The sequence below is a fragment of the Simochromis diagramma genome, unplaced genomic scaffold (genome assembly GCF_900408965.1).
Source record: "Simochromis diagramma unplaced genomic scaffold, fSimDia1.1 OVJJ01000308.1, whole genome shotgun sequence".
Classification (NCBI taxonomy): Eukaryota; Metazoa; Chordata; class Actinopteri; order Cichliformes; family Cichlidae; genus Simochromis; species Simochromis diagramma.
Window position 1 is genome coordinate 2,504,230 of NW_024386785.1, and position 23,452 is coordinate 2,527,681.

Consider the following 23,452-nt stretch of genomic DNA (forward strand, 5'->3'; position numbering starts at 1 on the left):
AGAGTCACTTTACTAAAGGAGGTGAAGAAGAGGCAGAGTGCCTCTGAAAACGAGAGGGAACCTTGGACAGGTGCTTGCACGATGAGAGAAGAGAGCTTCAGGACTTGTGAGGGTTCGAAACATTCACGTGGATTTGCTTTGATCAGCACGAACCAAACCTGCCGGGCTTTGAGTGAAGGGGGGTGAGGTAGGAAAGGCGAGGCTGGGAAGAGGCCGTCTATTGCCTCGTAAACACGTACGATACATTCAGAGTCTTCTTTTGCTTTCAGCGTCGGCTGCATCGTGACTCTGTAGTTGTTCATTAGAAGATTAGCATGACCCGAATGAATTGCGACTGTTGCCCTGAGTCACTCACGCTTATTAAAGAGCGACAAATGCCTGAATTATTAAGTACACACACATATATGCAGTTTTCTTGGGGCTGTTTATCACAGCAACCCAGCAGCCGGCAGACTCTGTTGCTAAGAGACTAATCAACTTGCTAAAGGGATTTTTCGACAAGTGTAATTAACCTCAAACAAGCGTGAACACAAACACACAGTGACACAGCTCTAAATGTCTGGCAGAAAAGTTTCTGTTGTGCTGTCGCATCTCGATTCTCTCCACGTCTCTTTGATGCTGCAGCATTCAGCGAGTCCATTGTGTTCTGGTCGTTCCAGTCGTTACTGCAGTTATTGTGTCTGGTTTACAGAGATGACATCTGGTTTTTCATCTCTGTGACACAAGTCTACCCTGCTTCTTTCAAGTCTCTGTTTATTGGAGCGGTAGCCATCCCAGCTTTCCCGTCTTTATTCCAAAAACAGCTTGTTACCGAAGACTGCACAGACCAAAGAAAAACTGCATCGGAAAGAGTGCAAACTTTATAGCCTGCATGTTCTGTCAAAGCGAAGCAGGAATAATGAGCAATACGACTGTGATTGAAGCCACAGGATCAGGAGTGAACGACAGGATCGTAGCAGTAAAACGATGAGACTGGCAGAGGAGGAGCAGTCAGGAGCACAGAGAAATTAAACATATGGGATTCGGATTTCTGGAAGTTATGGAGTTGAGAGTAAATAGCATCTGGATGAAGTGATTAGACGAGGATTAAACAGGGATTAAGAGTAAATCAGTTCAATTGTGAACAAAATGATGGAATCAGGAAGAAATAAGTGGATGGAGAAATGTAGCGTCCCGAGTGAGGAACGAAACGATGAAGTCACAACTCAAATAACGAGATGAAGACTAAAATAAAGTGGTAAGGTGTGCTGTAAACAAACAACAGGATCAGGAGAGACCCAGCAGAACATTATTCTGGAGTAAAATAAGAAATAGCAAATAGGAGTGTGCAGAACAAAGCAACGAGATCTTGAATAAAGCAATTTACCAAAGAGGAACATTTACTGGATTATGACTGAGGAATGGAGTGAATGTGATAATGTGATGTGAATGAAATAATAATAAAAACGAGTAGAATCAGGAATAAAGTCTCAGATTCAGAAGTTAGAAATGGGATGTGAGGATATTGGGAAAATAATAAGGTTTGAAAGAATGATTTAATTGGATTGGGAGCAGAACGGAGCACAGAATAGGATTCTGGAGTAAGGAAAAGGATAAGAGTCATTTAAAAGAGTGATAATGGGACCAGGAATGGGTTACCAGAAGGAAGTTTAGAGAAAAAGCATTTTAGTGGAAGGAAAGGGAACGCTCCAAACCTGCTTCTGATCTAAAGTGTGGTGTGTGGAGCAAAGGGTTGGAATAAAGTACTGCAATCAGAATTAAGTAATGGGATCAAAAGTACAGTCAAGTAAGTTCAATGGAGCCAAATTTATAGGAATACTGATAATTTTATGAGTGAATTTGATTCATTTGGTGAACGGAGTGAAATAAGGTTTCTGGAGAAAATAGAAAATTAGGAACGTAGTCTGGAGTAAAGTTAAGACTGGAGGTAAGGTAATGCAATCAGGGACACGTAGTGAGATCAGGGGTGAAGTCATTGGATGCAAACTCAGGTTTCATGGACGGCTACACAGTGAAACTCATATGACTGACTCGGGAAAAATAAGGTATTCCAGAGTAAAAGAGAGGAATAAGATTATGCATTGAGGAATAAGCAGCTAGATCAAAAGTACAATAATAACATCAGGAGTGAAGTCATTGGATTCAGGAGATTATAAAAAAATCTGGCTGTTGTAGTGCAAGGATGGAGAAGGAACGTGATACCTTTGGGAGAAGTAGGATCAGGAGTCGAGGAGTAAATGAATCAGAAGTCTTACTGTACCTGTCCCGTCTGCTGGCAGGGCGTCTGGTACTCGGCTCTCTGACAGAGGTCTTTCACTCGTTGGCGTTTGGGCAGGAAGTTCTCCTCCTGCGATACTTCCTTACCTTCGACGACCTGGTGGAGCAGCTTCCTGTAAAAACACAAGCAGGGAGGAAATCTGCATGTTTAATGAATTCATGATTCAAAGTTAATAAAAGTTTATTTTGGCATTTGTTATTTATGCATTTCATCTGTCTGAATCAAGAAACCTGCTTTTTTCTGTGTAAATGCTTCGCTGGCCTCGAGCGTGGGGGTCGATGCCACGGAGACGAAGCCAGCGAGCGACTCACTCGAGAGTTCTTTACAAACTTTTAAAAGCTGAGAGTTAACCTTTAGCCCTCCGTTAGAAGAACATTTGACTGAATCAAAGCTCAATGATGTGTTTAAGCTGTGATTAATATCTGTCTCAGAGTTATTATGAGTTTTTACTAATTAACCAAATATCATCAGGCAGATCTGCTTCCACCGGGTGGACGACACCAGCTGCACGTCCATGACTCAGGACAGTAGTTCTGGCTGCCATGTTTTCCCAGCAGTGAGAGCAGCTGCTGTGTTACACTCTGCACTGAACGTAGACTGTTATGTGTTATATTTTCCCGAGCAGCAGCAGTGATGTGTCGTCTTTACCCTCTCTCCACCAGGAACGAGTCTCTCCACACCTTCGGCTTCTTGTTCACTTGAAACCTGAAGAAGAGGATGAAAACAGCGAGAATCAGAATTCCTGCACTTCTGCTATTTTTAACCCACAACCAACACTGTCGCACCCTCCGCCCGTCTTCACCTCACCTTCTTCTTTTTTCACGCCGACTCCATTAAGCACGACTGCCTTTACTGAAGCGGCGTCTGAACGAGCTGCTAAATGTGCATCGCCGCTTCATTTTACACCCCTAAACTTCGGGCTGGAGCTCCTCTCGCTGCCACGTCAGGAGCAGCGAGTTCATTTCAGTTCAAATCATCGAACATTACACACATTTATATAATACTCATACCGTCCCCTCATTAAGCGCGTGACTCCATCTGGTTTCTATTCTGGGATGTTTGTAACGTTAACTTTCAGGAACAACATTTTGATTTTCCTCCTACACTTAAAAGAACAACAGTCACCGCAGTGGAAACGACTGCAGGACTTTTTCCAGTCGTTTGATTCACAGAATAAACAGCACAGAAAGACACAAACATGATAATGAGGCTGCGACGAGGATTTACACACAAAGGCGGCGGAAAATGTTGCTGCTCGATGTAAAAGTTTGTCTCCAAAGTTTGAAACACACTGAAGAAGGACTCATTTAAGTTTCCAATATGACAGCCATCAGCGCAGCTAACAACGAAATATTTGGATTTTTTTAGTTTTACCTTTAACATCCAAACAGTTGCCAGCGCAGCGCTTAGGTTTAGGGTTGGGCTGAACTTTAGCCACAAGCTGGGAGATGCTAAACACACCCTGGCCAAACGGAGCTCATAAGATTTTTGTTTCTTATGTGAAAACATGTAGAAAGTCTGTAAAAAGTCAGCGAATTAAATCTAAGTGTAACTATTAAGAAGCTGCTGGTGACCTGAAGGACAGCACCTTCATCCACCGATTCTCTGCTGTTCACAACGGTTTAAAGAGATGGAAGCAACAAGTGGGAGCCGAGCCGTCGAGTCGTCTCACGTCTGAGGCCACAGCGAGGTGTTCACAACAAAATCCCTCCGGCCTGTTCTGTGTCTGCTCCGGGCAGAGTCGGGCACGTTCAGAAGCATTGTTGTCAAATGCCCAACATCCTTATTTTAAACTATTTTTATCATTTAGTTTCTTTTTATATGTGAAAAACACAGCATAACACTGATCCTGGTGTTGGCTCAGGCAGACCATGAAGGCCAACTCAGCTGTGGCAAATCAGCTGACCTCGGTGTCAGCCCCCATCAGCTGATGGCTCTGCTAATACCCTTTAAAGCATCTAATTGGCTGTCTTATACAGGGCATGCTATTTAAGCGGCTTGTGGAGGCGGGTTGTGGTTTCTGGGCGCAGTCGCAGGAAGGAGAGGTAGAGCAGTGTGTTTGGGGGCACAGTGTCTGATGAGGAGGGTGGGACACCTGCTGGGGACGTCTAATTAACCCCTCCCCCGACAGCATGTAGATTGTAGCAGATGAGAGACACGAGATGCTCAGCGGTGAGTCTGAGAGCCGGTGCAGCACAGCCGGCCACAGAGTCAGAGACTGTGTGAAAAGTAATGTTTGAATAAAACTATGAAAGGGAGATTTGCTGCCCAACGTTACTGTGGAGAACTCGCAGCAGCAGCCGGTACACTGCTTTAACCTGCCCACAGTGACTGCACATCTGCAAGCCGCTTTGCAACCATACCCACGCCTCCTTTTTCACGCTGCATCTGTGACTGTCATAACAGCTGCTGATGTCTGCTCACATGTGCTGGATGTCTTTCTGTTGCTCTTCCTGCCTGCAGATTTCAGCAGTAAAGGAACCAGAACAGACCCATTTCACCAAATGCACCCTCATTATCAGGGGGCTGTCTTCTTGTTGGCTCTGCAGTGCAGCTGTCGATACTCTCATTGCCATTATAGCAGACCGTGATAGACTGGTGTTCGACTTCTGCCCATCTATGAGTCTGAACTGGCTAAGCAGAAGGAGATGGATTGATGGAAAACATCAAACGCCTTTTCACTACACTGGTATTGTTTGAAATATGTTTAACAAGCAAACACGTTACCACAGTCAGATGAAGTCCAGGTCGCATCAACAATAAACTGGCACAAATAAAAATAGAATTATGATCATTTTTGGTCAACTGTATATGAAAACATATTTATTCATGACCTAGAATCATAACACACGAGTTACACTTGTGTTTTTAGGTGTGAAGACAGGCGCACACTGGATTTCTGACCACAGCGAAACAGTCAAACGTGGAAGACTAAACTATCTGTAAATGCCTGCGCAGTGTCTGTTCTCATGTTTGTAGCACAACAGGACCCTCTTTCTTTATTTGTTGGCTGTAAACTGCTATCAGTCACTGTTTTGTCCTGTGCTGCTGAAAATCTGGCTCCTCCTGAAAAACACCAAGAATCTATAATCATGTGCTTGTTGTGAGCTGTTAGCTGCTGCAAGACGAGTCTGGTTTAATTCTCCTAACTGCAAAGAGCAGACTGTTCTGGGAGAATCTGCACAGAATCAGTCCATTATTCTGAATAAACTCTCGGTAATCAGTCTTTCAGCTACTGTTGGTGTTTCCTCTGCACCTCACAGATAATAAAAAGGGAACAGCTGCTGTAAAGTTCGTCTCAGCACAGAATGTAAGGACTCTATTCAAATGTTCAGACAGATATCCTCAGAGGCTTCGGTGTGCTGCAGAACTGAGAGTACAGCTAAAAACGCTACGTTTCAGGTTTAAAGACACATATCTGGTTTGATTTAAATTCAACAACGTGAAAAACACAAAGATAAGGCTGCATCACAACATGTTTAACCAGAAAAAAGACAAACAGCATTTCTGCTTGTACGGACAACGTTTTAGAAGACTTTGATTTCTGAACTATTGTTCTCATTCAGCTGCAACATCCCCCAAAGTCTCTGACCTGACATGGACCTCAAAAACCTTCACTACTCGAACCCTCGTGAACCTGTGCAATCTACTGAAACTCAGGTTTATCCCTCCCTCCATCCGTCCATCCCTCCGTCCATCCCTCCCTTAGGGCTTCATTTAGCTCTAGGTCTGCAGAGACTTAATTACATTTTAGCTGCTCAGCTGATATCCGTCCACTAATTAAGCCAGACTAAATCATTCATCATTAGAGGTGATTGAGACTCTCACACTGGTGTAGTTTATCTACTTTCCCTTGAACCTGGAAGTGGGAATTAAACTCCTTTGCGTGTGTGTCCAGCAGCTATATAACCTTCAAACCTTAGCAAGTGCACCTCACCCCCCCTCAGCTACCGACAGCGATGTATTGGTCACTGGCAATCACAGCGGGATAACAGGATGAAGGGACTGTGGAAAAGATCTCCCAACCACAGTAGGAAAGGAAAACTCAGTTTTAGAAGGAAGAAGCCACTCACAGAATAAGTCCAGTCACCTATAACTTAAATAATGAAGTCATTTACAATTGACTTGAGCACCAAATGGATTGTTTCCATTGACCTGACAGCATGTACAACTTATTATGAGCAACACAGAGTGAAGCGGTTCTCAGTGAAGACAAACAGATATAGTTTCATTAATTAAAAGCAGCTCCGATGTTTCCTACGCAGATGGTCACGGTCCGTTTACCAATCAAATCTGACACATTCCTGAAGTTGGGGACTATTTTTACTGATGGATGAATCCCCATTTGGTATCATGAGTCCTCACAGGAGGGTGTATGGAGATGAAATAATCACCAGTTTAGGTTATCGGCACTAAACCGCGACCCTGTGTGCAAAATCCTTTCGTCTCAGCTCGGCGGGTTTGACAGCCCCCCGAAACGCTTTCCTGTTTGTTCCGACCTCCTGACCTTTATGTTTGCCTTTGTTGACGCTCTGATCATTATAAATATTAATAGAATATTTCTCTCGCTCCAGGCGAACCAGATGGCTCTTTGTGCTGCCGAATAGCGGCGCAACCAGGAGTTTAAATGAGGTCGTTACAGTTGAGAGACGCCCTGCTGCTCCAATGACTCTCTGCAGGAAGATGATTTACATACTGGTGATGTGTCTCTGTACTCTGACCTCTGTTTTCAACAAGCAGCTGATTACCTCACTGCGAACTCTGAGAAATGAACTTCAATCTGTGTTTAATGGTTTGTGTGTTTAGGATGATTAATGGCATGAAAAAACTACTGTTTATTTATTTAGAAGCTCTTTGAGCGCTCAGATGGTTAAAGAGCATCTTAGCTGGGAAAATGGTGACGCAACAGCTCCTTCAGATGGTTACAAAACAAGGAAGTGAAATGCTTTAACAATCTGGCATTTAGGTGTATGTGTGTGTGTGTGTGTGTGTGTGTGTGTGTGTGTATGTACCTGTTGGCAGGTTTGTCTGTGTCCAGCAGACTCATTATCGACTTTCCGTCCATATCTGGAGGCGTGTCGACGCCAGCGATGTCCAGGATGGTCGGAGCCAGATCGATGTTTAGGACCATGTGAGGGTTACTGACACAAACATGCAAACAGAGTATGAGCGCTTATTTTATTATATATGTGTGTGCCTGTTTTAGCTTCATGCTGTCATAACGAAATCCGAAAAAGAAACTGTTAATAAGACTTTAATAAATGTCTCCTTTTTACCAAAACAGGGCTTCAATTTTCATGTGACATTCATTAAATGTGACATGTGGCACAGATGCATCATACATGGTTTCATTGCAGCTGTGCACACACACACACACACACACACACACACACACACACACACACACACACACACACACACACACACACACACACTTTCGTTTTGCTATCTTAGTGAGGACATCTCATTGACATAATGCTAGCTGCTTAAGCTAACCATCTAAAATCAGTGCCTAACCTTCAGCTTAAACCTAACCACAGCCTAAATGTAACTCTGACACTAAAACCACATTTTCATCCTCAAAATGCCTTCAAACTGGTGGGGACGGGCATTGTGTCCTCATAAGTGACTATTGGTCCCCACAAGCATGCCAATTTTTCTGTCCTCACAAAGATATCTAAACATGTACACACACACACACACACACAAAGTCAGATCTTCTTAAATTACTACAAAGGGCTCATTTATTTGACGAGCCCTCCTCCTCCTATGCCACGCCTCTTTTACAAACTGTAGGTAACAACACTTCCTGAAAGACACAGGAGATAAGGGGCAAAAATTTGTTTTTTGTTTTAACCTCAAAACCTTTTAAGTGAAATCTTCCACCATGAAAACGGTGTTTGCTGCCACAGCAGAACACCAGAAGATTAAAAAAAATACACATAATGGAAAATGTTTAAAAAGGACAAATTACTCGTCGCATCTTGCTTTGTACTGATATTTTAAAAGTGAATTGCTGAAGGCAAAACAGACCCGAGAGCTTTTACAGACTTCTGTTGGGTTTGGAGAGCAGGGGGGAAAGTTCACGGGGACATTTATTGTGAAGTATTGCAAACAAAGTATCTCAATAACGTCTGCTCCGAAGAAGGGAAAGAAACTCTTGCCCTGAACCCGTGATCATCTCGTGGAACCGCTCTGACTGTGGTAATTCAATTTGACACACACAAACGCACACAGTAGCACACTCTGAAGAAAACAGTGCTGTCACATTTTTCATGGATACGATCTTTCTGCTGCTTCACGTCTCCACAGATTCTTTATATTTTTGGTTCTGAGATTTTTTAAAGCAGCCTGTACGCTCGTGGTGGAGACCAAAACCAGCAGGTTTTTGTACATGCTCCATCAGCTTCTCTTCCCTTGCATCCACCATGTGGTGCTGAGCACTGAGGGTTTGTTTGCTGCTCGAAACAGGAACAGGAATTTAAAAAAGGAACGACTCCAGTGAAGCAGAGACGTTGCTGACAGCTGAGCCTTGTTGGTTAAGGCTTATTTTTCTTTTCTGTACATTTAATTGGGCTGCAAAAAACATGCATTTTAATTACTGATTGCATTATTATTTATTCAGTAAATTAATTAACTGCTTGGCCTAAAAATACCCTGCAAAGTGCCTTTTTTAATCAACTGCCAACAACAGAGACCCGCAGGACCATCAATATATGTGTTATTTGACGAGATGCTCTTTAAAAACAAATTGCTAGAATTGGATCATACAAGTCCGTGTGCTGGGACATGATGGTGTGCGCCACAGTTTGAGTGGCTGGTAATGATTCATTACCTGAAAATGACTGTTTGGTGTGTGGATGGAGAGCCAGCTCTCTTCACCAGATTTCTACCTGAATATCAGTCTGACAAAGAAGCTGATGTTTGCTTGTAAATGTGCACATGCAGGTGGTCAGGAAGGGTCCACAGGTGCATGGGAAGGTGACCTCGGGCCTCAGTGAGCCCCTGACATGCAGGTTGCATGGGGAAAATGTGACTTTCCTAACCAGCTGGCATGTGGGAGGTGGAGTCTGTGAAAATAGAGGGTGGTGCACTAAAACCCTTCTTGGGATTGCTGTGGTCATGAGCAGGCGGCCACAGCTGTCCGTGTTTTTTTTATGGACTGAACAAAGTAACGTTTAAAGTTATTACTGAGTTCAGAGGATCGGCGGCGCCTTTGTGCAGTGAATTGTTGTTGAGGTATGTGTGCTTACATGCTGCCCTGCTCCACGTTAGGTCCTCTGATGTAGAACGGGACTCTGATGTCAAACTCGTACGGCATAGATTTACCTGGAGACACACACACACACACACACACACACACACGTTATTAATGCTGTCGTTTGTAGCTGAGGTGGTGACACTGAAGCTCGCACACACAGGTGTGTTTTGCTGTCACGTTCTGACGTTATCTTCATGCTCAGCACAGTTTTCTGATGATCAAACACAAAACATTTGTTCCTTTAAACTCAAACATTTTATTATCTTGGATTCTTCAGATGTTCTTTACGTGCATCTGAAATTCTGTTTGCTGTTCAGCCCGTACTCACAAAGAGCGATTGTCCAATTTCCAGACTCTTAGAATTTGTGCTGTTTCGCTGTTTATTTTGTACATAATGCTGTTTCATCTGCTGGAGAAGGGTTCTTAAAATGAGTCTGGCACACATCTCACAATGTTCCTCCCTGCACTGCAGCTGTTTTCCTACTAAAAAAAAATCTAATCCTTTAAATCACAAATCAGGATGTTTCCAGATGATAATCAAGTTTAATCAGTTATAAAAATAATCACAAATTCTTTCTTCCATCGGCAGAAAAAGAATCAGGCAGACACAAGAACCTTATTCTCTGTTCGTACCTTTAACGAGGCCGAACTGGCCGATGTGGTAGCCGTGATCTGACGTGTAGATGATGTAGGTGTTTTCCAACTCGCCCGTCTCCACCAGCATGTTATACAGCTGAGAAACAAACAACACCATTTCAGTCTGTGGCTTAAAAAAACGGAGTGATTTTGCACACTGGTCATCTTTTATCTGTTCACACTTCCACCAAACTTGACTCACTTTTGTGAGTGTGGACGCTTCCTCTCTTTGCTCTTTAAATGCTTTGCTTCTTTTATTGATTTTTATGCTGATTTATTCCCTTTTTTTCCGTATGAGCTTACCTGCGATAGCTTCTGGACACTTATAGATCATTAGGACTAAAGTGTTCTTAACAGAAACAGCAACATTTTTATAGTTACCTTATCCTCAGCGCTCCGTGTTTCTGTGGCCTACACACAGCTGAAGCCTGATTACAGCGTCTGGGCACCGAGCAGCCTCAATAGCCTGGAAAGGTGCTAACCGCTAGGCTAACTAGCAACAAGATGCCTTCCCTCTGCACAGATGACTACCACAGCCTCCTGCAGAAGATTGCAGCACTGGAGACAAAAATTCATTGCTTAGAAGTAAACGTGGAGGTAAATGGACTGTATGGAAATGAAACAACCTTGCCTTTGATTCAAAACAATGGCGATGAGCAAGCTAGTACACAGCTAAGGAGCACAGATAACATGACCAAGAAAGTAGACTCTGTGCATTATAATAAATCCTCAAGCGATAATCCCCCCCTGGACTGTCTTGGTGCAAAACCAAGACATAAATCATGTCTCCTGGAAGGGGGAGGACGTATCACGGGCAGGGCACAGCGAGCTGAAATCTCTGAAACCGACTGGCCTTCACTTCCTACGAGACAGAGAAGCTCTTCTACCCCTGTATACGAGAGGAAACAGGACTGGACAACCGTGAATAGGAAGGTTAACAAGAAACCTCCAAAACAACTGAATGTGAAACTGCACAACAGATTTGCTCCACTATCAAAGGACCCTGGATCTATATCGGACAACCATCCATCTAAAAGCAGCGAAGTAAGGTCTGAAAATCTGTTGAATAGCAAAAGACCACAGGGAAAGCTAAAGGCTAGGCCTGAAACTCTGATTGTGGGTGACTCTGCCATAAAGGATGTACAAAGGATGTGTGGTAAGAACACTAAAGTCCTCTGCTTCCCTAAGGATATGGTCAACAACCTGAAGGAGAGAATTCTTCAAATTGCAGATGAATATCCAACTGTGACAAACATTGTTCTGCGTACAGGGTCAAACGATGTGTCCAAACAACAGTCGGAGGTTCTGAAACGGGACTTTACTGGATTATTAAATACTGTAAACTCTCTGAATGCAGCTGTATTCATCAGTGGACCTGTACCGCCGGTCAGAGGAGGAGACGAGACATTCAGCAGGTTGTTTGCACTGAATAAATGGCTTATATCAGCATGTACAGGTGACCGTGGCTCAGGGGGTTGGGAAGCATATCTGTAACCGGAAGGTCGCCAGTTCGATCCCCAGGCTCTCTGTCCTGGTCGTTGTTATAACAACTGTAGCTTGCCTCCACCAATGAATGAATAGTGGAATTGTAAAGTGCTTTGGGTGCCTTGAAAAGCGCTATATAAATGCAATCCATTATTATGTACTGACCACTCAGTGCATTTTATCAACAATTTGAATATTTTTGAGGAACGCAGGCATCTGTTTAAAGCAAATGGATTTAATTTTAACAAGTCAGGGGTGAAATTGTTCACCTCCAACTTGTTTTATTCCATACGTCATCCATCTGTGCTTGGTGCCAAGGCTGAGATAAACGAGGAGTTATCTCATAAAGAGGATCAAACAGTACTCCAAGAACAGACAAAGCCCAGCAGAAACCTTGAGGAGGAGCCTCATCTGCCCCCACCCGGGAAGAGCCTCAGAAAGGAGAGACATCAGAGGCAAGAAGAGGCAAGAAGAGGGGTCCCTATTTGCCTCCAACTCTCTCAACAACACCAACGACCAGGGACCACGACCTTCCCCAGTCCCCCAAACCCCTGACAGGCCATCACCCTCCTCCCCCTCCCTTTCTCCCTCCTCGCCACACCTGAAATTCACTGAGGACATGATGGAGCGGGTCAATGATGGGCTCAGATCTACCCCCCGGCCCAATCCCTTTTTGTCCCCCATAAACCCCCCACTAGAGCAGCCAAAGGTTCGCCATCGAGCCCCACCCTCAACAGAGCAATCGAAGTTACATTGCCCAGCCCCGCCCCCCTTAGTTCCTCCTTACCACCTTCATGCTCTGTCTCCACAGTCTGATGTGTGGAGGGTCCGGGCTGCGAGGATTATGGCAGTGGTGACTTTTCCCAGGAGAAGCTGGGACCCTGTTTACTAGAAGATTTTAAAATTTCTGTACTTTTAGGTGACAGAAGGAGACACGTGGCAAATAATACCTCTAAAACACTTAAGTTGGCTTTATTAAACGTTAGATCTTTAGCTGGGAAAACATTTTTAATTAATGATTTAATCACTGAGCACAGCCTTGATTTTATGTTTCTAACTGAAACTTGGTTGGACCAAAGTAACAGTGGAGCTGTTCTCATCGAGACGACCCCTCCTAACTACAGTTTTATCAGTGAGGCCAGGGTGAGCAGGAGAGGAGGGGGGGTTGCATCATTTCAATGTAAGCAGCTATCTCCTGGAAGTTTTCAGTCTTTTGAATATGTGGCTTTACAGCTGAAGGCCCCATCCAAAGTTGTGTTTCTTAATGTTTACAGGCCTCCCAAATACTGCACAGACTTTTTTAATGACCTCAGTGAACTGCTGTCTGTGATCTGTGTTGATTTCGACTGTGTAATTATTGTTGGGGATTTTAACATCCATGTGGACAACCCTCAGGACAAAGGGACTAAAGACCTGAGTAACACTCTGGGCAACTTTGGGCTGACTCAGCATGTAACAGAGGCCACACATAATAGAGGACACACTCTTGACCTACTGATCTCCAAAGGCCTGAGCATTTCGAAGGTTACTGTGTCTGATGTGGGCCTGTCTGATCATTACTGTGTTTTCTTTGAAAGTAAAATTTCAGCCCCCACAAATATATCAACAGCAGTGATCACAAAACGGTGTATAACTGAAGACAGTAGTGAGAACACTCTCTCACAGTCTGTTCTCTAAAATCTAAAAGAGGAATTATGGATTGGATCAACTGGTCCCTAAATGCAATTGACACCCCTTTTCTCAATGAGAAGTCTGGGCTCGGGTGAGCCTGAGTGCTGAAGATATCTACCTATTCGGAACCATGGTAACAGGGTTCTGGCTGATCGGAGCTGGCTTGGCCCTGACTTATCGAAGAATTAAGGAAGCAGAACCGGCTGTTCAAACCCCCACAAGGCTGCCCGCTGGGATTGGAACGATGGGACGAGGCGTGAGTTTCTCAAAATGGGCTCATTGAGTGCAGCACAGAGAAGATCTTGGAGAGGCTACGGCTGCTGTGAATACTCAGAATAAGATCTCTGACTGCAGACTGGATACATCTTGGAAGGGCTCGCTTGGAATAACATCTCTGGGCACAAATTGGATGACATCTTGGGGAGGCACACTGCCGTGAGTTCTCAGAATCGGCTCCTTGAGCACAAGAAATGACAACATCACAGAACGCAAGTATGGCGAAGCTCGCGGCTCTCCAATGGGAGATTGAGAGTTCCCCAAGGTTCCATCTTGGGACCCCTTCTGTTTAACATTTACATGCTCCCACTGGCACAGATTATAAAGAACAACAAAATAAACTATCACAGCTATGCAGATGACACACAAATATATATCACAATGTCACCAGGAGACCAAGGCCCTGTACAGGCTCTTGGTAAATGCATTGAGGAAATTAATGACTGGTTGTGCCACAATTTTCTCCAGCTAAACAAAAACAAACTGAAGTAATAGTCTTTGGTGCCAAAGAAAAACGATTACAGGTCACCAGAGAACTTCAATCTATACACCTAAAAACCACAAACCAGGCGAGAAATGTGGGTGTAGTGATGGATGCAGACCTAAACTTAGAAAAACACATTAAGACAATAACAAAATCAGCTTACTATCACCTCAAGAATATATCAAGGATAAAAGATCTGATGTCTCAACAGGACCTGAAAAAACTAGTCCATGCATTCATCTTTAGTAGGCTTGATTACTGTAACAGCATCTTTACAGGTCTACCTAAAAAATCAGTCAGACAACTACAGCTCATTCAGAACTCTGCTGCTCGAGTCCTCACTAAGACCAAAAAAGTGGACCACATCAGTCCAGCTCTGAGGTCTTTACACTGGCTGCCTGTCCGTCAGAGGATAGACTTTAAAGTCCTGATGCTGGTCTATAAAGCTCTGAATGGTTTAGGACCAAAATACATCAGTGACCTCCTGACCCAGTATGAACCTTCCAGATCCCTCAGGTCATCTGGATCCGGTTTTTTATCAGTTCCCAGAGTCAGAACCAGACACGGAGAAGCTGCATTCAGATTTTATGCTCCTTATATCTGGAACAAACTCCCAGAAAGCCTCAGATCAGCTGAAACACTCAGTTTATTTAAATTCAGGTTGAAGACTCACCTGTTCTCAGCTGCATTTGAATAAAGCACCAAATCCACACTTTTAAGCTTAAATTTCAAAACTTACATTTTAACTACTGATTTTATCTACTGTCCTGATTTTATCTACTTTTTAATCAATTTTAAATCGTGCTTTTTATTGTTTTTGTTTTTTAATGTCTCTGTAAAGCACTTTGAATCACCTAGTTGTTGAATTGTGCTATATAAATAAACTTGCCTTGCCTAATAACACAAGCTATCTTTTTCCAGCCATCAAGTGTGTAGCTGGTTGTTTGTGTGTGTGTGTGTTCCGGTCAAAATCTGACATTTGCTATCCTTGTGGGGACCAATAGACCTGGATTTTGGTCCCCACGGGGGCTGTTGGTTGAAGGCATTTTTCACACTCAAAATGTGGTTTTAGTGTCTGGGTTACAATTAGGTTCTGGTTAGGGTAAGCGTCAGGGTTAGGCATTCATTTTTGATGGTTAGGGTAAGCGGCCAGGGAAAGCATTATGTCAATGAGATGTCTCCACGAGGATAGCAATACCAGACGTGTGTGTGCTTGTGTGTTAGTGCCCACCTTCTCCACGCTGTCGTCCACAGACAGAAGCGTCTGCAGCCGTTTCCTCTGCAGCATGTTGGTGAACTCCATGTGAATGGGCTTCATGGGGCCGGTGTAACGCATGATCCAGTGCTTATCTGGGTTCGGCGCGTAGTTATAACTGGGAGTACTGGTGAGAAGAACAGTGACAGGAAAGGAGATAAGACAGGTGGAGTGTTGGGTAAATCCTGAGTTATTTGTGCTGAAAAGACGATCTGGCTTTGGATAGTCTGTGATAGCACCGTTTACAACCAAAGCTCTGTATATCAGAGCAATGTGATGCCATGTGATCAGGGAGGAATGCTGTGGGTCTGGTGGTGCTGCGAGTGCTTTAAATGTGCTCTGTTCTGCTTTTTCCAGTGTGTTAACAGGTTGTATTATAAGTTTAATCATGAGACTGACTCTCGGTTGCCTCAAACATGTTGTGGAGAAACCTCTATGTGAAAGATACAGGATGGATTTCCCAGACAAATCCAAGCATAATGATCACGAATTTGAGGCTTTCCTCCCCCCAAGTACTTCCAAATCCCAGCTTCTGAGAAATGGAGTCCACTAATCACTGACATCAAGAAACGACTGACTTCCATCAAAATACCGACTCAAAGACAAACTGTGCAAAGTCGTATATATGTGTAAATCACAGGGCAAAACTGTGCAACTGCCACACACTTTCTACAGCAGGGGTCGGCAACCCTGGGCACGCATGGTTAACTGAAGACACGACCATAGCTGGACTGGCCATCGGGCATACCGGGCATTTGCCCAGTGGGCCGATGTGATTTTTCGTTTTTATGGGCCGATGATTTTTTTTTTTTTTTTGTAACGGTATAAACAATGAAAGGTGGTGGATTGGCCAGATGCTGGCCGATGTGTAGAAATAACACAGTTGTTTAGTGGTGGCTATGGCGGAGCTTCCACAGAGGCCAGCAGGTGGATGAGGGAAAGGGGAGGCAGGAGGAGGAGAGACCCGAGGCGGAAGCCGGTCCGAGTGTGAACTGAACTTCAGGTAAGAAGTTATGACCTGCAGTCTCTCTGGGTCAGATATAAACAAAGTTTAGGTGGAGTTTATTTTCGTTGTGCTGACTTTTAACCGTCAGTTACAATAACTCGTATTGCGTGCTAGCTAGCATGACAGCTGGGTGGGTGCTGTGATGTTACTGATAGTGAACTTTATTTTATTCATAAGGTTAGTTAGCAGACTTGTCGACCATCGCGTAAAAAACATAATCGTCCCGCATTCAGAGAAAATATTACGCGTTTCATATTGAGCTGAGAAGGAACACAGTTTGTCCCGAACTTCAGCTAGAATGGAAAAAGACACAAAGTTGGATTTATTCTGTGTTTACGCTGCACAGCTGCCTCTTCTTCTCTCATCCTCTCCCCTCCCTCTCCTGTTTCTACTTCAATCATGAAACTGATCAATGATCAGCTGATCGGCTTTTCTCTCTTGTTTGTTTATCGCCCACTTTGCGCCAGAAAGAGGAAACCAGCAGACGTCGCGCTAAACAACAGCAGCACGTTTAAGCTTGATCAGCTGTTGTTAGAATTTATTTAATATTAATTTCTAGTATCAGCTGATGTTTGCTGGAGCCACAGCTGTAAAGCTGCTGGTCATGATGTCGGTTTGGTTATGTGGTGAGAGGGAAACATGAAGATGAAACCAGGAGATGTTTTTACTGAATCATCAGAGCTGAACAGGTGATGGAGAAACAGGTTTACATTTTAGGTGACATGAATGAGTTGAAGGGAAGTTATGAACTGTTTCTGAGAGACAAATAACACCAGGATCCTTTTCTAAGTAGCTGACAGCTGGTAACTGTGCAGGGGCGGGTCTAGCAAAGTGTTGCCAGGGGGCAGGTAGGGCATTAACAGGGAAAGGGGGGCACAAAGAAATACTTTTCTTTCTTATTCTCATTTAAAATGTCTCACTTTTAATAAATAATTATCTGAATCTTACAACCAAAGTTTTTAGTATGACATAAAATGTATAGAAATCACACATATACCAACAAGACTGTACATCACTGTCACAACAGCGTCTGTTTTCATTCAAAGGCTTTATGGCTTTTCTTATAATACCTGGTGGGGCGGTCTGTAGTCAAAATGCAGTGAATTAATCTGAGAAGGTGCATTAAAAAATAAATGGCCGGGCCAGCGGTGCACATCGCAAATTAGCTCGCATACACACATTAGTTGTGCTGCTTCTTAATGACGGTATCTTAGCTAACAACCCCAACTACCAGATTCAACTTGTAATTGGCTAAAAATAACTTAGCTTACTGGTGAGAGGGACGTTGCTAGCTGGCAGTTTTTTCAAGCGATGCTGAAATTTTCACATTCCAACACTTCAAATACTTCAGCAGGTTTCCGCTCAGCGCAGCATCAGCACCGTGGAAATACTCGGATACATCCGTAGACTCGAGACAGAATTCACAATGTGTTTTCGGGACTTTCAGGTGTTTGGACCAATGTTTTCTTTTCTGATCAAACCAGAAAGCTTTAATGAGCAGCTGGATTTGTCTCACATTAACTGGCTGAGTTAATGCGACATCGAAATGCAGCTGATTGAACTGAAAAGCTCGACTCTGTGGGGTCACAGTTTGCAGAACTACGAACGCAGCTGGAATCCACAGCTGTGCGTGTTCATGGAGCTGCATGTTCACCTGCTGGACATCACTACCTGACAAGCTTAACTCTTCAGAACATTGCAGAGGCCTTATTGACAGTATTTAGCTCTACATGTCTGTGTGAGCAGATTTTCTCTCACATGAGTCCTCAGGTAGCCTCTGAATGCTGGACACTCGGAGACCCGTGTCTCTGAGTGGGAGACCAGAGATCACATTAACATGTGTGTCTCTGTATTAACAAACATGCCATATTGGCCCAGTTTATTTTTCTTATCAGTGTTGTGAGGAGACCATAAATAGCATTTGTATTTTCTGTTGTACCGTTCATTTGTTGTTATGGATAAAAAGTCTTTTTTTGTTTCCAAATAGCTGATAACTATTCACTGATAGCTGCCAACATCTGCAAACAAATATAATTCTATAAAGTGGTTCTATATAGTGTGTAACTGTTCATATAGAGCGTTATTAATTAATATTAGCTAATGCAATCATATGGCACACTGAAATTTTAGATGCACTCATCATCAGAAAGGTTGCCGAGCCCTGCTCTACAGTAACAGCCAAGTTAGCTCTGTGAGTGACTTTGCTCCACGATGATTGGATGTGTTGTTGTATCTGTGGTCGAGGATGAATTATGACACGATGGGCACTAGAGCAGCATGCTAAAGAAAAAAAGGTCTACAGATGACAGAAATGTGTTTTTGGTCTATGTTGAACTTTTCTTTTGTGTGTCTTTGTGGTGGTTTTGCACCCATTTGTTTTATTTTTGTGTCTCCTTTCAGTCCATTTGAAGTGTTTGTGGTCGTTTTGAGACTCTGTGCAATCCTTTAGTATCATTTTGCATCCTTGTTTTCGTTTTGTGTGCCTTCTCATCTCCAACATCTTTGTGTGTTTCTCTGTGGCTGTTTTGTGTCAGCTTGTGGTCGTTCAGTCTGCAACCACGTTTCATCTGCTTCATGCTTCTTTCAAGAAATTTCCACATCCACTTGTGTTTATTGTGTCTTCTTTTTCACTGGTTAACGTCTCTGTGATCAGTTTGTCTCCATTTCTGGTCCTTTGAATGTCTTTTTTGTTATTTTTATTTCACTTAACTTTACAAGAGGAAACATCACTTAATACGAAGGCCCTCAGACTTGGCCTGTGGCTTGCAGACCTTGGCAGTAATTCCTCGATGTCTGTGCTGATGTCAGGTCTCGGTAAGTTGTGTGAACTGATCAGGAACAAGACTTGTATTTACTAAAGCTGCTGCAGCAGCAACAGGAAATTAAATGAGAAAAACAGGAAATGGAAGAAATGAAAAACTGTATGAGCTCCAGCAGGGTTGTAAAAGTCTACTGGCTATGAGGCAGCAATGCCTGATCCACAAGCTGCTTACAGACTGACCCGAGAAGAGTTTAGGCTAAAAGTGAAGTGAGCGAGCCAGCGATGTGCCGAACAGTCTGAACATTGCTCTTCTAAAAATACGTCTTCTCTTTGTGATTATGGTTTAACTGAACCATTCCACATGCTTTTTGGATTCACAGCAACTTCCTGATTTATGGCATGACCGTATTTTAAAGGAGGACTAATCTCTAAAATAGAAAAACATGAATTTGTAAGTTTGCTCACTGTCAAAGAATGAGACTGTAGACGTGCACAAGTCTAGAATGGACTACAGCAGCGGTCCCCAACCCCCGGGCCACAGACCGGGACCGGTCCGTGAGTCGTTTGGTACGGGGCCGGGAGAGTTGAGGCTCGGGTGGTTTTCAGAGTTTTTATCGGTAACTCGGTTTCCCTGGGTCATTTCCCGTGTTGTAGTTGTGTCTTATTTTGAAAGAAATATTTACACGTTACCATAGCGACCAGAGAGGATTAAGGGGCAGAGAGGAGGATGTTACTCTCAGTGTTGTTGGTGCATTTCAGGAGGACGCTGCTAATAAAGTTAGACAATTACACAGTGACTTCCTGTTTATTATTATATTTACAAAACACCACAGTTTTTGTCTCGGTCGTATCGTTTTATTCTGTTGTAATTATCCACGAGACCTTAAAGGCTCCGTGAAAATATTGTCTGACATTGAACCGGTCCGTGGCGGGGGAGCGCTGGACTACACGGCCATCAGCAAGAAGCCTGGTGAGAGGGTGACAACTGTTGGTGAGATTATTGCAAATGGACAAAATATAAATGACCATGAGCCACCCCGGGTCTGGAGCTCCATGCAAGGTCTTGCCTCACAGGGTGAGAATGACCATGAGAAAGGTGGTTGTTAATAATCTGAAGGCAGTTGGGACGACAGTCACCATGAACCCCACTGGTAACACACTGCATGATTGAGAAGGCTTGGAAGAAAGTGCTGAGGAAACCAACATCGAGCTATCTGGCACCAACTGGACGTGCTGGGTTTGAAGGAAGACGGCTCGAACGACAACCACAGTCAAGCACGGAGGCGAGGACATCGTCAGATTTTCTGTTAAGGATACAGGACAACTTGGCTGTAGGATGGAGCTGCATGGATTGAACTTGGATGAGAGCTTCCTTCCCTCAGCCAGAACACTGAAGATGAGTTGATGAGTCTTTCAGCAAGACAGTGACCGAAAACATACCACCAAGGCAACAAAGCAGTGACTGAAGAAGAAGCACATAAAGGTCATGGCTTTGTCCAGACAGCTGAAGCTTTCCTTCAGAAAGCTGAAGGATTGAGAGAGTTTCTGTAAAGAGGAGCCGGTCAGTCACCCTGCTGAGATGTGACCAACAACAGGAAGCATCTTACTGCTGTTCTTATCAGCGTGGGTTTGCCCACCAAGGTTAAGACACCGAGTCTGAATGCTTCCTCTAACTTTTATGTATATGTGGAGGCAATAAACTAAACACCAGGCTGAATATGAATACAAATGCATTCCAAGCAGTGTTAGAATGAACTGCATGTGTGATGTGTGCGTGTCTGTGTGTAGCTGAGTGTAATATCATGTTTGGACACATCAGGCTGTGTGAGGAGTGATGACAGCAGATGCTCCTTTTCATTAATAACACAGTCTCTGTCCTCCCGCTGTGTTAGCTGCAGAAGATGTTCCTGCACTGTGTTCTGCGTGGATAATGAATGACTCCCATCAGCTAACTCGTTTACTCCTCTCCTCGCTCCTGCTCGGCAGCTTCATAATTAAATTTCCTCGTCGGGACAGAAATGCTGTGGGCAGCTGGAAGCATCTGCACGGGCGCAGGCAGGCTGGAACGCTCCGGCCGTCTGACAGGCGGTCAGCTGACACGTGTGGAGCTCGTGAACTCGTTTTAGGGAAGATTGACTTTATTCATTTTGAAGGTCTGCAGCGCGCCTCATTAGTGCAGCTGCGGTGAAACGGTTACCTCACAGCAATGAGGTGCTGAGTTCAAACCTGCCAGGCGACAAGCAGACAGTTTGTTGACATTTAAACGGTTCTCTTTGAGGCGCTGTTCCCAGATTCACTTTCATTGCATTTTCATGCATTTTGCAAGTGCAGCTACCAAAAAGCAGAATTGCATTCAACTGTTAAACTGCGTGTAACTGACATGATGATGCGTCACAGTAAGCACATTTGAAGCAGATCGGTAGGCAAACAAGGACGGTGAATGTCTGCCTTCCTCGCCTGATCACTGTCTACTGGTTCTGGTCCAGTAATGGCGGTTGGCTTTGGATTCGTTTGAGGTGTTGAGAAATGAAATGAAGCCAACACAGAAATGCATTTCCTCTAATCGGCAATGAGACCGTGTCCAAAAGTGAGTCAATCCCCACAGACCCCCGGGTTTACAGGCTGGTACAACAAAATGGTTTTAGCATCTATGGCTGTACGCTCCCACCGCTGTCTTCAGCGTTCAGCTTGCAGCCTCTGCGCCTGTTTCAGAGCAGAAAGGTAAAATGTTTTCTTTCCTTCTGCTTCATTTTGTCTTTATTTACGAGACTAAAGCTGAATGCACGGCTGTTTATTACTTCGGGGAGAAGCTGCAGCCTAAACCCAACCTTTTCTTCAGAATTTGACAACACAACAGGTCTCCACTTTCATTAAAGTCTGCAGCACCACACGTTTCCTCAGTCGCGCTGATTCGCTGGGTCTTAATCAGCCATCGTTCGGTCCCGTCAATAAGGTTTAAATTAGACTTTGCAAGTGCTGCTGGTTTCCTGCTTTCTAATTCATACTGAATAATAAAAGGAGAAGCGACTCTGCGCCTGTGCTGCATTTTTGTTCTTTGTGCACAAAGACAAAACTGTCAAACGCTGATCATTCCGGCGTATGTGCGTCGAGTTATGCACTGACTGTCAGAGGAAAGGGATTACTGTCTGTTCCGAGTACTTCCAGCAGCGTTTTTGTGTTACAGGAATAGAAAAACCTGCATAAAAATCCCTGTGAGCTTTAAATGGGATTTAAATGGTCTCCTGACAGCAGGAGTCCAGCCGGAGTTTCCTCGGGCATCTGTTTATATCTGCGGGATGAAAAAGATTTCAGTGTGATGTCTCTGTCTGTTCAGCCGTCTGCCAGTCAGATCATAAACAAGGAAACGTATCTCTGATGCGAGACTCGCTCATGAACTTTGTCATGTTCGCTAAAATTGGACTCAAATTCATGTAAAGAAGTAAATAAAACTAATGTATTCATTAACACTCACACGCACACACACACACACACACACACACACACGTGTTAGGGAGGATTGTGCCGTTTCAGTCGTCTTGCTTCAGGATTTATCCCGTGGTGCAGAACAGAGCTGCTCCATTGTTCTGCTGGATTACAGTGGCTTAGTCTCATTGTATGTGTGCATGCGTGTGTGCACTTGCATTACTACTTTTGTGAAGACATAAATGTGTTTCCACAGTCGCACTGTGGGGACTCTACTTCTTTATGGGGACAAAAATTAAGTCCTTACAATGTAAATCATGACGTTTTGCATGACGGCAGGTTTATTTTTTAGGATAATTCTCTAGGAAATGAATGCAAGTCGAGGAAAAGATAACTGCGTGTGTCTGTGGGAGGCCTACATGTGCTGCGATGCGTTGGGGAAGGCGGTGCTGTACTGCGGGGCAGAGTCTTCGGGTCCATGAGGGGCCGCGTGACTCAGAACCATCAGAACAGGGCGGTGAGGATAAAGTCGCTTTGAAGAGCGGAAGTAACGGATCGACTCTGCCGTGATCAGGTCGGTCAGGTAGTCCTGGAAGCACAACAACACACATCACTATTATTAACCCTGATTTTCTTCACTTTAAGTTAAAACTCACTTAACCTCTTGACATCCACCGAATCAGTGACGAAGCTGCCAGCGCAGGATCAGAGTTCATTTCAATTTTAGCCACATGCTAAACTATTCCTGACCCATCAAATCAGGCCTCTTACATTTATTTGGCCAAACAGCTCTGCTGACATCAGATTGACCAATAAATAAAAAATGCATAGACAGTATATGTGAAACTAAAAACGTTAACATGCAAACAATTCATCAATGGGGGAAAAATGTTTCTAATAAATTCTAATAAACAAT

At 43.9% G+C, this 23,452-nt stretch overlaps 1 protein-coding gene across 7 annotated transcripts in view; it reads right to left on the bottom strand.

The window, feature by feature from the left end:
• LOC120728069 (extracellular sulfatase Sulf-2-like) overlaps nucleotides 1-23,452 on the bottom strand; it is a 104,919-nt gene that overhangs the window by 11,753 nt on the left and 69,714 nt on the right. For all 7 annotated transcript variants that reach the window (XM_040022757.1, XM_040022760.1, XM_040022753.1 and 4 more), the window contains 7 exons: nucleotides 22,956-23,125; nucleotides 15,323-15,473; nucleotides 10,173-10,272; nucleotides 9,532-9,607; nucleotides 7,291-7,419; nucleotides 2,927-2,983; nucleotides 2,261-2,390 (listed from right to left, as the gene is read on the bottom strand). In XM_040022757.1, the coding sequence (XP_039878691.1) occupies nucleotides 2,261-2,390; nucleotides 2,927-2,983; nucleotides 7,291-7,419; nucleotides 9,532-9,607; nucleotides 10,173-10,272; nucleotides 15,323-15,473; nucleotides 22,956-23,125 (813 nt within the window). The remainder of the gene's footprint in view (nucleotides 1-2,260; nucleotides 2,391-2,926; nucleotides 2,984-7,290; nucleotides 7,420-9,531; nucleotides 9,608-10,172; nucleotides 10,273-15,322; nucleotides 15,474-22,955; nucleotides 23,126-23,452) is intronic.